The sequence below is a fragment of the Prinia subflava genome, chromosome 19, assembly GCF_021018805.1.
Source record: "Prinia subflava isolate CZ2003 ecotype Zambia chromosome 19, Cam_Psub_1.2, whole genome shotgun sequence".
Classification (NCBI taxonomy): Eukaryota; Metazoa; Chordata; class Aves; order Passeriformes; family Cisticolidae; genus Prinia; species Prinia subflava.
The window spans coordinates 11,363,367-11,378,225 of NC_086265.1; the positions used below are offsets into that span (position 1 = coordinate 11,363,367).

General features: G+C 43.9%; 1 protein-coding gene across 3 annotated transcripts in view; it reads right to left on the reverse strand.

Moving 5' to 3' along the window:
* Window positions 1-99: 99 nt before the first annotated feature.
* MED15 (mediator complex subunit 15) overlaps window positions 100-14,859 on the reverse strand; it is a 28,070-nt gene continuing 13,310 nt past the window's right edge. The window contains exons 9-18 of one of the 3 annotated variants that reach the window (XM_063415650.1): window positions 11,745-11,864; window positions 6,753-6,895; window positions 6,315-6,442; window positions 3,575-3,709; window positions 3,120-3,183; window positions 2,913-2,979; window positions 2,317-2,477; window positions 1,965-2,131; window positions 1,739-1,837; window positions 100-1,588 (exon numbers count right to left, since the gene is read on the reverse strand). In XM_063415650.1, coding sequence (XP_063271720.1) covers window positions 1,455-1,588; window positions 1,739-1,837; window positions 1,965-2,131; window positions 2,317-2,477; window positions 2,913-2,979; window positions 3,120-3,183; window positions 3,575-3,709; window positions 6,315-6,442; window positions 6,753-6,895; window positions 11,745-11,864 — 1,218 coding nt within the window. In that variant the 3' untranslated portion in view covers window positions 100-1,454. Of the gene's footprint in view, window positions 1,592-1,738; window positions 1,838-1,964; window positions 2,132-2,316; window positions 2,478-2,912; window positions 2,980-3,119; window positions 3,184-3,574; window positions 3,710-6,314; window positions 6,443-6,752; window positions 6,896-11,744; window positions 11,865-14,859 lie in introns of all 3 variants that reach the window. The other 2 variants (XM_063415652.1, XM_063415651.1) reach the window with 2 other exon arrangements.

The following is a 14,859-nucleotide window of genomic DNA, read 5'->3' on the forward strand; positions in this document are numbered from 1 at the left end:
CCTAACCCTTCAAAGCCCCAGTGAGTTCTCACTTAGCACAGAACACAGGAACCCTCATGTCACGGTGTCTTAACAGGAGCAGAGCAGTGCAATGTCCAACACAGGAATAATAATAAATTTATTACAGTAGAAACAAACAGATACTGCATTAGCTCATGTACAAAATCCTGACAGCATTCTGCTGCCTCAGTCAGTGCTTACCAAATACCCACATTCCAAAACATCCTAAAAGTGATGACACCACGTGGATTTACAGAGCTCAGAGCAATTTCTTGACACTTCTGTAAGAGAGCCCAGCTACGCTTCAGGTTTGCTGCACAGCACAGAGAGAGATGGGGCAGGACATTATTGGAACATCTGATACTTGAAATTCTCCTGCACCAGAACTTAAGAAGGAGCAACTCAGACAGATGGGGAAATATGAAAAAATCATTAAACTAGAGTTCCTTGTGGTGAATGTTTTCATTCAAAGTGCCAATAGGGCAGCTGATGAGTGACCTGAGTGCCCATCACTGTTCAAGGCACAATGGATTAGTTGTCAGTTCTACTCCTGAGATGTTTTTTTCCTTTTTTGTTGAAACAAACTGAAGTAGTATAAAAAGATTTTCAGAGCACTGAATTAACTCCCATTGGAAGCCAGATGCCTCAGAAAGACTCTTAAAAGAAGAAATGTAGCTACAAACCTGCTGGACTGATTTGATCACTTGGCCTTTGTACTGTTGGTTTCCCCCCATCTTTCTGTACACATTTACTGAATTTACAGAGGAAGTTAGTGTACACATTGGTATCTCTTTTTTCTCATCAACCTTACTCTTTTGCTAACCAAAAGCCGTTTACACAAAGTTGCATTTAAAATAAGCTATAAAAGGTTTTATAAAATAAAACCTTTTTTTGTTCTGTTTAGTTCCACATTTCCACCCCCAAGTGTAATTATTCAGATTTATCTCACATATTTGAGACATGTGCTTTATCTCATCTCTGGGCAAAGCTAATAGTCAAATTTCCTGCACCCACTGGGAAGTTTCAAGCACATTTGAGTTGCAGCTCATTTATTTCTGGGGCAGTATCAGGTTACAAAACAAACAGTGTGAAAGAAATACTGGCACTGAGCAAATTTTGAAGCAAATTAGGACATTTTTCCCTACCCCTTTTATACCAGACTCCCTGATGGAAGTCCACAAATAATTTCTTCTCTAAGAAGACAATAAAAACTCATCCTAAATACAGTCTTGAGAACCATATATACACATTTTGTATATCTGAAAATGCTGGCAAAAGTCCACAGAGGCAGAAGACAGAAAGCATGAAAGCTAAGTCTATCATCAGGTTCTCTACCGAACCTGACAACCTAGAAACAGAACAACATCAGGCTTCTTCTTCTGAATAACCTCCCCACAGGGGGCTGTTCCAGTGGCTCGTGGGAGAGGCAGCTGCTGCACGATTGCAGAGGTGACTCAGGCAGCAGAGAGACAGGCCTGCCGAATGCTCTGTGCCCACGTGTTCAGGAGGGCTGTGACCGAGTGCTTGTCTGGGAGCTGCAGGAGCTTGGAAGTCATGTATCGATACACTGACTGCAAAAAGGGATTGGCTGCTGGAGAAAAAAGGGAGAACAGTTAAAGAAGTTGTCATAAAAGTTGTATTAAAAGCATTAAAGTGAAAGAGCAACATCAGGTGTTCACACTTCCCCACTGCTGCCACATGCACATGCCCAACAAATGCCAAGGCAGCATCTTCATACCATACTGCCTGGGGTTCTTTATCCACAGAGGGCTCTGGTCTGGATAGTCTGCTGGAACACTCAGCTGGAGTGGAGGCACATTTGGAAGATTCTTGTCATCTAAAAGGCAAACACACTCCATCAGAGCAGAGCATTTCTTGCCAGACAGGAGGCTTTTTGTGCAAAATTGAGTTTGATTTCTAGCAAAGAACCAAAGAACACCAGACATGTCCCCCTTTCTCCTTACCTAGCTTGCATATGAGATGAACTGTGCCGTTATTACTGCAGTGTGAAGGGTCCAGGTTCACCAGGAATTTAGGATTTAATCTTGCAACTTCCCCTTGTAAGACATTGGGTATGGTCTGTCTTTCATCCTCTTCGTATTTCCGCTTCCGAGGGGAGGCAATGGGGGCCCTGCGTAAGACACCGCAGAAGGAGCAGGTGAAAAGGTGCAAACGTTGCACTCGTTCAATATTCACAGGAAAAAAGAAAAGCTACAGGTGACCCTCATCCATAAACCCATCTGTTCTCTGAACAACTCCCAGGGGAAGGTTTTCCTCAGCTGAGGAGCTCAGGCAGGCAGGGGCTGTGGTACGTACGTGATGGGCTGCCCGTGGATGGCGGTCATGGCCGGCATGAAGGTGCGGTACAGGGAGTGGTTGAACACGGGCGAGCGGATGTTGGCCAGGACAGCGTCCAGCAGGGGCTGGCACAGGTACTGCTGCTTGGTAGGGGGCACGGGGGGAGGTGGTGGAGTAGGCTGAAACACAACAGAAGCCCCCTTTCATCACCAAAAATAGAAATATCTACTATTGATTCTGAAAAATTTTATAGCACAAAGCTTCCAAGGCATGAAATGCGAATGATTCTCAGAACTCTATATAGTAACATTAAGGGAGGAAGTAAAGCAAAAAACCAAAACCATGCAGTTTTGGTTTAGGAAGGCTGTCCTGGAATCAGCCACAGTCCAAAGAAAGAATTATTCAAGTCTTGGCACAGAGCACAAGAAATTGAAAGTTCAGTTAAACATACAGGTGACAAACATGAAGTCCATCTTTTCCTGTTTTCTTATTTTGTCCAACCTTACTTCAAGTTTTAACAGCATGAGTAATAAAAACTGCAAAAATGATTCTGCCAAGTCTTAAGACTTTTTGGAATGAGCTGCTTATCTGTGCTGGCACAAAGCATTACATACCACAGCCATATCATTTTTCAGCTTCTCCAGAGCAATTTCACATTTCTGCAGCGTCTTCAGGGGGCACCTGTGGAAGAGCAGAAATTTCATCCACATCACCCCCAAAGCTGAAGTGTTTCTGCCAGCCGAGCCCCAGGGACAGCCTCAGTGGCAGCTGGGCTGAACAGCAGACTGCTGGAATAGTGGGAAACTGGCAGGAGAAGTTACCGTTTGGAAGGGTCGGTCAGGATATCCAAGAGACTTTTCATTTTACTCAGGTCCTTCTTCCGATCTGAAACAGGACGAGAAACACAAACATGGACTACAAGAAGAGCTTCTGTTCTTGCACACAAACACAGCACTGTCAGCAATGAAAACAGGAGCCAATACTAAAGAAGCTAGTGAGGATTAAAGACCTTTCATCTAATCCTGAGTATATTCAAAGCATAAACTCTACATGTTTCAAAAACATCAGAAGTGAAAAAAAAAGAAAATTTAAGGATATGGGTTTTGCCCACTCCTCACACTAAAACCTTTAGTTAGAAGCAAGAAAGAACAGCTAACTTTCTCTGATATTTTTAATCTCTGGAAAGGAAGTCACCACAAAAGACAAAGTATTGCTTCTTTCAGCAGATAAGAGAGCTGACACAGATAAATGCATGGCCAAATAGAGGAAACCTCACCTTCATTTTTGTCTATTTTATTGATCATCCTCCGGAGTGGCTCAATGTATTTGGATAGTTGTTTGAGTTTTTCCAGATACTGTTGCTCCTCTGACTGACCAGAACTGGCTGGACTCATGACAGAATTTGGATTTCCTGGCAAAAAGGAAGACTGCATGTCAAGGGTGATAAAAAACACTGCAGAACATTATTCTCACATTTCAGAATCTTGATCTGAAATGTGGCACTCTCATAGTGCAGCTCCTGTCAAATACCCAAATCCACAACTGGATGCCCTGCATAGTTTAAGTGCTTGCCCACCCTCTAGTCTTTGTGTAGAAATAACATGTTCTATGGCCAGAACAGCAATTCTCAATCCCTGCAAAGTACCAAAGTTCCATATACCCATTTTCTAGGTCTTTATTTTACCTTTCTCTGATGCTTTTAACACAAAATAAACACAATAAATTCACACAGTTTTTGTTAAATGAGTCCTTTCCTATGTGCAGAGCACACAACACTGGTATGAGAAGCAGCCAGTATGTTACCTCCATTCAGGATTACAAACTGCTTATTCTGTCTGGTGGGGAAGTGCAAAGTGCCAGAGAACACCTGGGAAGGTGTTCTGGAGCAAAGCAGCCTGCAGCCTGGGATTAACTAACTAACTGCAGCCTGGGACTAACTAACTGCAGCCTGGGACTAACTAACTGCAGCCTGGGACTAACTAACTAACTGCAGCCTGGGATTAACTAACTAACTGCTGCCTGGGACTAACTAACTAACTGCAGCCTGGGATTAACTAACTAACTGCAGCCTGGGACTAACTAACTAACTGCTGCCTGGGACTAACTAACTAACTGCAGCCTGGGATTAACTAACTAACTGCAGCCTGGGACTAACTAACTAACTGCTGCCTGGGACTAACTAACTAACTGCAGCCTGGGATTAACTAACTAACTGCAGCCTGGGATTAACTAACTAACTGCAGCCTGGCACTAACTAACTAACTGCTGCCTGGGACTAACTAACTGCAGCCTGGGACTAACTAACTAACTGCAGCCTGGGACTAACTAACTAACTGCAGCCTGGGACTAACTAACTGCAGCCTGGGACTAACTAACTGCAGCCTGGGACTAACTAACTAACTGCTGCCTGGAATTAACTGCTGCCTGGGACTAACTAACTAACTGCTGCCTGGGACTAACTAACTAACTGCTGCCCGGCACTAACTAACTAACTGCTGCCTGGGACTAACTAACTAACTGCTGCCTGGGACTAACTAACTGCAGCCTGGGACTAACTAACTAACTGCTGCCTGGAATTAACTGCTGCCTGGCACTAACTAACTAACTGCAGCCTGAGACTAACTAACTAACTGCTGCCCAGGATTAACTGCTGCCTGGCACTAACTAACTAACTGCTGCCCGGGACTAACTAACTAACTGCTGCCTGGGACTAACTAACTAACTAACTAACTGCTGCCTGGGACTAACTAACTAACTGCTGCCCAGGATTAACTGCTGCCTGGCACTAACTAACTAACTGCTGCCCGGGACTAACTAACTAACTGCTGCCTGGGACTAACTAACTAACTGCTGCCCAGGATTAACTGCTGCCTGGCACTAACTAACTAACTGCTGCCCGGGACTAACTAACTAACTGCTGCCTGGGACTAACTAACTAACTAACTAACTGCTGCCTGGGACTAACTAACTAACTGCTGCCTGGCACTAACTAACTAACTGCTGCCTGGGACTAACTAACTAACTAACTAACTGCTGCCTGGGACTAACTAACTAACTGCAGCCTGGGACTAACTAATTAACTGCAGCCTGAGACTAACTAACTAACTGCTGCCCAGGATTAACTGCTGCCTGGCACTAACTAACTAACTGCTGCCCGGGACTAACTAACTAACTGCTGCCTGGGACTAACTAACTAACTGCAGCCTGAGACTAACTAACTAACTGCTGCCCAGGATTAACTGCTGCCTGGCACTAACTAACTAACTGCTGCCCGGGACTAACTAACTAACTGCTGCCCGGGACTAACTAATTAACTGCTGCCTGGGACTAACTAACTAACTGCTGCCCAGGATTAACTGCTGCCTGGCACTAACTAACTAACTGCTGCCCGGGACTAACTAACTAACTGCTGCCCGGGACTAACTAACTAACTGCTGCCTGGGACTAACTAACTAACTGCTGCCCGGGACTAACTAACTAACTGCTGCCCGGGACTAACTAACTAACTGCTGCCTGGGACTAACTAACTAACTGCTGACCGGGACTCACTAACTAACTGCTGCCTGGGACTAACTAACTAACTGCTGACCGGGACTCACTAACTAACTGCTGCCTGGGACTGACTTAACTGCTGCCTGGGATTCAGTGGTTATGTCCTGCACAACTGCACAGTATCACTAAGGGTTCTTTCCTGTTGGAACTAAGGAATCATTATGCCTCCATAAAGTTGCTCCATTAAATTAAGTATCATTCTTTATTTCAAAGACTGGGGAAGTTAGGAAAGCCCATTACATAGTTGAGTGATGAGGAATGAGGTTTTGATGGATTTTGATCTGGGAATCCAAGCTGTTGTGTTATGTGGTGTATGTGACACGTTCACTACCTGCAACGCCAGCTACTACGTAGAGCTCTTGGAATTTACACTGTGCCAAAAATACCAGATTTCCCAGGGATTATTACAGTCACCAAACCATAGTCCAACCCTCGGTGTGCAGCACAGCTCTCAGTTCCTTTACCTGGAGTGTTTAAAGGACCTGGGGATGGGACACTGAAGTTCTGAGGTGTTCGTGCAGCTGCTGGGCTCTGCGATGGCTGTGGAGAGGGACTGGGGAGAAAGCTGCTGGGTGATGGAGCAGGGCCAGAGCTGTGAAATAAGCATAACATTAAACCTGCCAGAATCTGACAAGGAAGGATCATCAGCTGTAAGCAGATGTGATTTTAGTAAGCAGCATCCTGGCAGTCTGTGGTTCTGCCTCGCTGAGATTTCATACACAGATTCCTGATGTACAATGTGACTTTTCAGAGCGAGTTCAACACAGTCTCGCCCGTGCTCCCAGTGGAGTTGCTATTAAAATTCATCCACTTCAGTGGAAACAGAGTAAGATTACTGAATGTCTGTGTAAATCTCAGGCTCATGGCACGCACAGCAGTGCTCAGCAGCTGCAGAGCCTCACCTGACGTTGGAGTTTGGCTGGGACGTTGGCTGGCCCGGCTGCGGGGACGGCTGCGGCTGCGGCGGCGGCGGCATCGACTGCGGCGTGGGGGCTTGCTGCACTGGGGACGGGGATGACATCATGGGCATGTTGTTCTGGCTGACCTGCAGTGGGAAAGGACAACATCAGGAACAGCAGGAGGGAGCACAGGAGGGGAACCTACCTAAAAGGCTTTACCTGTGGAGAGAAGGGTATCCTCAGGCCTACAAGAAATGAAAGCATTAGTTTCCTTTCTCCCCCACAGGGACACTCCCACCTGTGTCACTCTTGAAGCTCTCAGGGCAGTAAATCTTACCAAGTTCAGTAGAAATGATCATTAAAACTGCACCCAGCTTGAATTAACTGTATAATAATTATTTTTCACTGCCCAAACCATCATGTTGCAATTAAAATGTTGCAAGTGCCATGTGAAAAAAACCTGTACTTTATTAAAAGAGCAGGAAGAGAAGACATTTCCCACTTCACAATTAAGAGTCAAAATCCCCTCCTTATTTAGACATTTTAATTACAGTCTTCAAAGGTCTGTCAGACCCAACTGCAGCTTCTCAACTGGTTTTCTTTAGGAAGAAGGAAGAAAAAAAAATAAGTAAGCCAAATCACCAAAGCCTTGTTTAAATATTGAGTTCTGAAAATCTGGGTGGAGATAGAAACTCCAAACTGAACGGCTGGGTGGAAAAAAAATGAAGCAGCTTTCAGCTTTTCTGACCTTTGGAGGATGATGTGGTGTGCCTAAAGGACAAAAAGGCAAATAAGAGCATTTCCAGAACAGCACCAAACTCTGGGTAACAACTAAGTTTATTCTGTGCACTCTGCAGTGCCAGAGCCAGATAAACTAAAATTTGTGCAACTTCTCACGTGTTCTAATGCACATTTTTCCTCTCAATCACTTAAAACCAAACGAGAAAACCTGTGCAATGGCAGAGGCATGGGACAGTAATGCAGATATTAAGTGATTTGTTTAAGGTACATGCAGAGTTCTTATGACTTGAGGCTATAAATAAATACATACAAAAATAAATGGAATTAGCTTGCAGAGGCAATATATTGTGGCTTATTAACCAACGTGTCCATTCTGTAAGTCATTGATTAGCATCTTGGAATTAACAACTCTCAGTCAAAACTATTTTTAAGTGAAGGTTCCAGTAAATCCACAAGTCCCAGGCACATCACAGGCACTGCAAATTGGTGTTGCCCTTCACTCTCTTGTTAAATATCCATCTAAACAATCCAGCTGTATCCAGAGGACATGACATTTAGCACACTGAAAAGTACTGCACTGTCTGCTTTTGCATGGACACACAGACTACAACAGGAAATGCTTTGCTTGGACTAGCACACTGCAGTTATACAAAAGGTCATAATTCCCCCCAAAAAAGACACAAACAATCCCCAGCTCAGTGCCAAACTTGAAGATACTAGTTCATCATCCAGTACAGAACAGCTCAAAACCAAATGCAGCCTCACATACTGTGACTTTTTTAATCTTCAATAGCCCCAGTGCCTTTGCAACCTCTCCCACAAAGGTAATACAGACAACAAGTGAGGCTGAAATGATGCAACACCTTCCCTTTCTCCATAATAACAACAGTGAGCCTGTGCTTACTGCTTTCCAAAGGAGGAGCATCCTCAACAGCTGGAAAAGCCTTTCTGAGATGGAAAAGCACAGTTTGCCTCCTGCAGGAGCTCACCACGTTTGGAAGGAAGCTGGGATGGACACTGCAAAAAGCATTCCCTGAATCTTCACAAGTCCACTGAATGTGCTGTTGCACAGCAAGGGATTTAGAACTTACTCCTATGGATGCTGCACCCCTTTCTCAGCACGTCAGACTAAGACCACAAGGAGTGGTTCATCAATTCCTGAAAATCAGGCCCCCGTTAAGTGTCTCAAGTTGGTTACAAAAACGGACTTCTGAACACTTAAATCTTTGTGTTTTGGGAAGGAAGGAGAAAGATTTCATTATGTTTTCTGCCAGATTTAAGTTTGTGTGTGTAATTCAGGATGAAGGACATTATTACCATTAATTTATAAATGCTGCAGAAAAGTGAAGAAAAGGATGTGCAGTATTTACTGTGCTCATAAGCCCTGGATGGACTGAATGTTTGTGCACTACCCCTCCTGATTCAAATACTTGCACAGGCAAACAGATTTCCTCCCTCCCAGGTTTGCTCTCTGCCAGCTTCATTTGAGAACAGCAAAGGCAAACGTCTAACAGTGAGCAAAATTGTGACATTTTCAAAAACATGCACTCAGAATTGTGCAGTTCTGCCTTGGTTTTCTTTGACAGTTCATTTGCTACATAATTTCAGAAGTCTTTCTATAGAACAGATTTAAAGATTATTTCAGATTTAGCTTTCTGCATTGTTTGCAGGATATGGATTAAGATTGTAACGATTTAATGAAATTTCAATTTCTAGGGAATGCTCTTTGCAGCTGACTCTGAATAAAAAGAAGGCTTAAAAAAAAACCCAAACAGACACACCACAAAGTACGAGTAGCTATGAAAAGACAAAAACCCCTCCTCTCTGGAGTTTTAGCTCCACTGAATTAATTCAGCTCCAGAGTCACTCCATGGTTACTGATCATTTGTATACCCTGCATCTTCAGCAGATACAAGGAAATCCAACTACACATTTTTTCACTGAGGTACATGAATTTCTGCACATAAAAGCATCTCCATGGACAGCTACTACAGCCCACTGAGCACGAATTGCTCTGTGACCCTACAGAGACCCGATCATGACACCATACTCCAATTTCCTGAAGTCTTGCCCAAAAGGTGTCCAGACCTGCATGATAAAAGTTTGCATTCACATCCATTAAATCCAAGCTATTCTTGGTGCTCAGAGCACACTGTCCTGGAAGATAAACCCAGCTGTGGGTTCTGTCTCCAGTTTGCTGAGTCTCAGACACAGAGCAGCACTCAGGAGGCTGCTAAGGGCTCTCAGTGCTCTCTTGCAAATCAAAACACCAGGTGATTGAGGAATATATCATCATATTAATAATTTTTGGTTTGTTTTGTTTGAAAAGACTGTAATAAGCAAAAAAACCCCAACCAAACAAATAAGCTCACTGGAGAATCAAATGAGCCTTGTGATAGAAAAGGACAGAATGTGTTGTCATACGGGATAAAAATAAATAGCCACAATGTATTGGTATCACATCTGGTCCTTCTGTTGAAAAGCATTCCTCAGTGCAACACCAGGATTCTTTTCCAAAGAGAAAATACACCCTGAATTGCCTATCACCACATCTAAATGGATTTGGATACTACAGTCAGGGAGAGGACATGCTTTTAAATGAGTGATTAATAACCACATATCTGCTAAAGCCCTTTACTCCTATTGTGAACAGCTGAAGGGCTGTGATTACAAAGAAGTTATACCCAACAGACAACAGCAGTTTAGAATCTTGTTAGATTAAGAGGTGTAAAAGACAACATTTCTAATTTCTAATCTACCTAGAACCTGAACAAAATGTTTTGGCAGACAGTACTAGAGATTCATGCTGGTCCAGAGCTGTCCAGGATATGGCAGGTCAGGCTGCCTTCCAAACATGTTCCCAGCCACCAGTAAACCATGAGCAAACAGTAACTCACACATCCTCTAGCACCTGCTTCAGAGCCATTTTCACTGCAATCACTGCTCATGGAAAACTTTTCTTCTGCTGCTTTGACCAATTGTTCAGCCTTTTACATCCTTCCACAATCCTGGGCATGCTACTGAGAACACTTCTGATGAGCAGTTCACTTGAGTCACAAATCAAAGCTCCTCAGTGACAGTGCTGAAAGATCACCCTGTGACACTGAATGCTTCAAGTCTTTTGCTATGAGTCAAATACTAAATATAAGCAAAACTAGTACTTAAATATCCATGGGAAAGCCTCAAATATTGTGGATATTTCAAATGGGAGATGATTATCTCAGTATCTACTGCTACAGTGAGCAAAGGACAAAGTAAACTCCCCTCTGACTCCACAGCTATGGCTGGGCTTTGTGTCAATTAACATTTCCACCCTGTCCTGGATGGAAATGACCATCCATCCTCAACCAGAAATGACAACAGATGTGTTTGCCTAGGACTGCAGAATCTTTCTGGTCACCGTCACTACCTTTGCAAACTCCTGAGAAGAAATGAAGTGCTCTGACCTCAGGCATTTTCCAGCAACACCTGGACAGGAGCTGCCAGCCTGCCTGCACAGGTTCTTCTCTGATGCAGGGACAAGTGGAATCCCCCTGGCAGTTCCTCCTACGCAACCATGGGACAAAAGAACAGCTCCAATTTTCTGGGTCTCTGGTACCATGCCAAGAAGCTGCTCAAAGTGAAACGAGCCAAGTTCACTAACAACACAAGAAGCACCTGTACAGAGCATGAACACACACCAGGCAAGGTCCTGGACCCAGCCAGGTATGCTGCAGTGCTGACTTGTAATGCCCAGAAATGCACACTCATGGAGTGTGGACCTTTAACTTGAATCAATTCTGAGCATGGAAAAGCTTTAAATGTTAAAATAAAGATCCATCCCACTTTACAAACGCTTTCTTTGATATCCCAAACTCTCAGAAAGCCTACTACTTAAAAAGGATCCATACAAAACACATCCTAAGCAGACCAACACCCTGAGTAACAGCAGCAAGTTCATTGTTTGATGCCAAGTGAGTGTCCCCTCGCTGGAGAGGCAGCGCCAGAGCCAGGCAGCTCTGAGTGCTGTGACCCAGTAAATACCTGCAGCTCTGAGTGCTGTGACCCAGTAAATACCTGCAGCTCTGAGTGCTGTGACCCAGTAAATACCTGCAGCTCTGAGTGCTGTGACCCAGTAAATACCTGCAGCTCTGTGTGCTGTGACCCAGTAAATACCTGCAGCTCTGAGTGCTGTGACCCAGTAAATACCTGCAGCTCTGAGTGCTGTGACCCAGTAAATACCTGCAGCTCTGTGTGCTGTGACCCAGTAAATACCTGTGGCATTGGCTGTCCGCCCAAGGGCACGGAGCTTGGAGGAGCAGCAGGCACCGCGGGGGTAGGCGGGAACCGTGGTCTGATTTGCATCCCACCTCGGGCCATGGGTGCGCTGATCATCTTTGAGGACAGAGGGACACAGACAAAAGTAATCGCAAAACAAGAAATGCAGTGCACTGGCAGGATGAGAAGCACATGCAGCCTCCAGGGACTGGGGAGGGGGAGCAGGAAGGGAAGGTTAGTGAGCTTTTCTCTAAAGGTTAACCTGATGTGCTGGCTTGGAAATCAAACTCCTTTCTTACTCCTTCTATCCATTTCCAGAGAGCACCTAATGAGCTCCTGGCATCCTGAGGGAGCTGAGATGCAGGCTCAGATTCGTGGGTCAAGGGCTGACTATCCTGTCATTTCCATGAAGGGCCTTTCCTGCACTTTTCCTGATATCTTGAAGTTCTAAAGTCTTGGAAGTACTCTAAGTACTCTCAGATTGCTGTTGGGAATGCTCCATATAGGAAGCTCTATAATGCCACAGGTTTCTGATGTGCTTTGCCCCACTGTGGACTCCGAGGCTTTGGCAGTGTTGGTCACTGCCCCCTCTGTTCCAGGAGATTTTGTTCAACAGCAGCTGTCAGTACAAGCTCCACAGTGAGCAAATTCCACACCAGCCTAACCTATGCCAGTCTAACAATTGCCAAAGACAACAAAAAGGACTTCAAGGTTTGAAAAGATCTATTTCCTTTCTTTTATAACCCACACAATAAGTTAAGTATACCTTTCTAATTACCATAATTTTGACAAATACCTATTCCTCTACTACTAAGGCATGCTAAGTTATTCTGAGTCCATGATCTTCCTCAAGCCTATTCATGCCTTTTCATTCTCCAGCTGTACAGAGTGAGCACATCCTAGAGTACAGTCATTTAGGGTAAATGATAAAGGTTAGCATTAGAATAATTTTTTATTTTGAAATAGTATTAGGACTGTGATGCTCTGCAGTGTCTAAAAGTTTCTTTCAGAACCATCAGCCTGCATGAGCCACACAGATTTAATTTTTTCTATCTGCATAGCCCTCTGCTACTTAAAATTTGATATTACAGCACATATTGAGAATTTATAACAAATAGAGCATATATTTGAGGTAGTACTCAGGTAGCTTTGGCAGATTCATTTATCAGTAAAAGAGGTTCTGTTTGGGACTTCAAAGATCTACAGTAAAGTTCTCTGGGCTACCTTTTTTTCTAGCTTACATGTTACCAAGAAACCTCCACAATCCTAACTAACCTAAGGGATAATGCAGTCTCCTTCCTGTAAATGGTTTGGGGCACTCCTGCTTGGTGTTGATGTAAATGGACTGAAGCAGCCAGCAACACATCTCTACAGAGTCAAAGAATGCATGTGCTTACAATTGTTAAAAATAAATAAAATTAAATACAACATAGCAAGACTGAAAAAGGAAAGCAATAACCGATAAAGAAAACAGTGTCAAATTCAGCACAGCCGTTAGTTCACAACAGCAGAGCAATGCAGTCCCTTTCCATCCAGGCACAGAGGGATGGTCAGAGACAGGATTTCAGAGGGGAAGGGAGGAGAGCTCAGCCATCACACACACATGCACACGTGCACACACAGCATGCAGCAGCTGCACGAGCAAACAAACCCAGCGCTGCCACAAAGCACGGCTGGATGCTACCAAGTGCAGTGGAGAGCTACAGTATCAACATGAGAGCTGGTGAAGCAACATAACCCTAACAAAACCAAAAAAAAAAGGGGAAATTGCCGAGGGGGGAGGAATATATCCTTTCAGGCACCATCACCCCATCTGAGACCCTGGTGAATGCACACAGATCCCTGGAGCGTGTGGAACCCCAGGCATGTGATGGTGACCCACATGTCCCAGCTTGGCCACGCTTCTGAAGCCACACCACCAAAGTGTGAAGATTTACATTATTTCCACTGAGGCAAAGGAAATTAGAGGAATATTCACAGGTTAGGTGTCTGGCAAATCACTGAACACCAGCATGACAAACTCCAATTCAAAGGTTTCAGCTGTTTGCAGTACTGTGGTTGGTCAAACAAGTGCACAAGCACACAATTTTGGGTTAAGGGGTTTTGTAGTTTTTGAAATGTGTGCATTGGAAAGAAAATACATATCTAAAATGACACCAATTCCACTCTCTTAACAAAAGTAATCTATTTTTCCCCATTCTCCCGTTCATGTATAGTTACAAAATCCATGACCCTTTGACAAGGGAGTCAGGAAAGGGGGTTCCAAAGCAGCATGTCCATAAAGGAGTTACTCTTCTCATGAAATAAGAACACAACCAGAAATGTGCAAGCATTTTTGAAAAACATTTTAACTGAACACACATCTTCCTTCACAAGTGAAACTGATTCTTACAAGGTAAAATTTCAGACCCTGTAAATTGAGATGAATCAGAGAGCAAGAAGAGGATCTCCCTTCCCATTATTTAATAAAAATGACGTGGAACAGAACAAATAGAATCCAGAACCTGTAACTTCCTTTTATCTAACACCCAAACATTCAGCATCCCATAAATACACAGCCTCTGGTGAGCACAGGTACAGACAGTGGCACTGCACTAAAGGCAGCTCAGATTTTCAGTCTGCATTCTGAGCACCTGAAGGAATTGCACCAGAACAGGGATGTGACTTTACTCATACTCAGCTGCAGCTGATTACAGATCTTTTTCCTTGGTGCTACGAGGTTTTTGTGTAGGTCTCTGGTTGTTAGGGCACCACTGTGTGAGCTTCCCTGTGAGCTGCATGCAGGACTAGGGCAGGTGTGGTGTGACCTGGGTGGTGGCTTTGTAACTTCAGAGAAAAACTTCTCACATTAATCCATATTTAAACCTGGGACTGCTTTTACTTTTATGTAGGAAGAATTTACAGAAACTTCATGGAAAAGGAAACATGCAGAGACAGCAAGCAAAATTCCCAGTTTGAAAGCCCTTAAAGTCTAAGTATAAATGTAACAAACAAAGAGTAGGATAGGATTTGTTTATAAGGAAAGCTCCCCTGAACCACATAAAGAAATCAAGGCAGATTTATTAAAAATGCTGATGCTACTGAAAAATCTACTAAATAGAAAACAAAAATC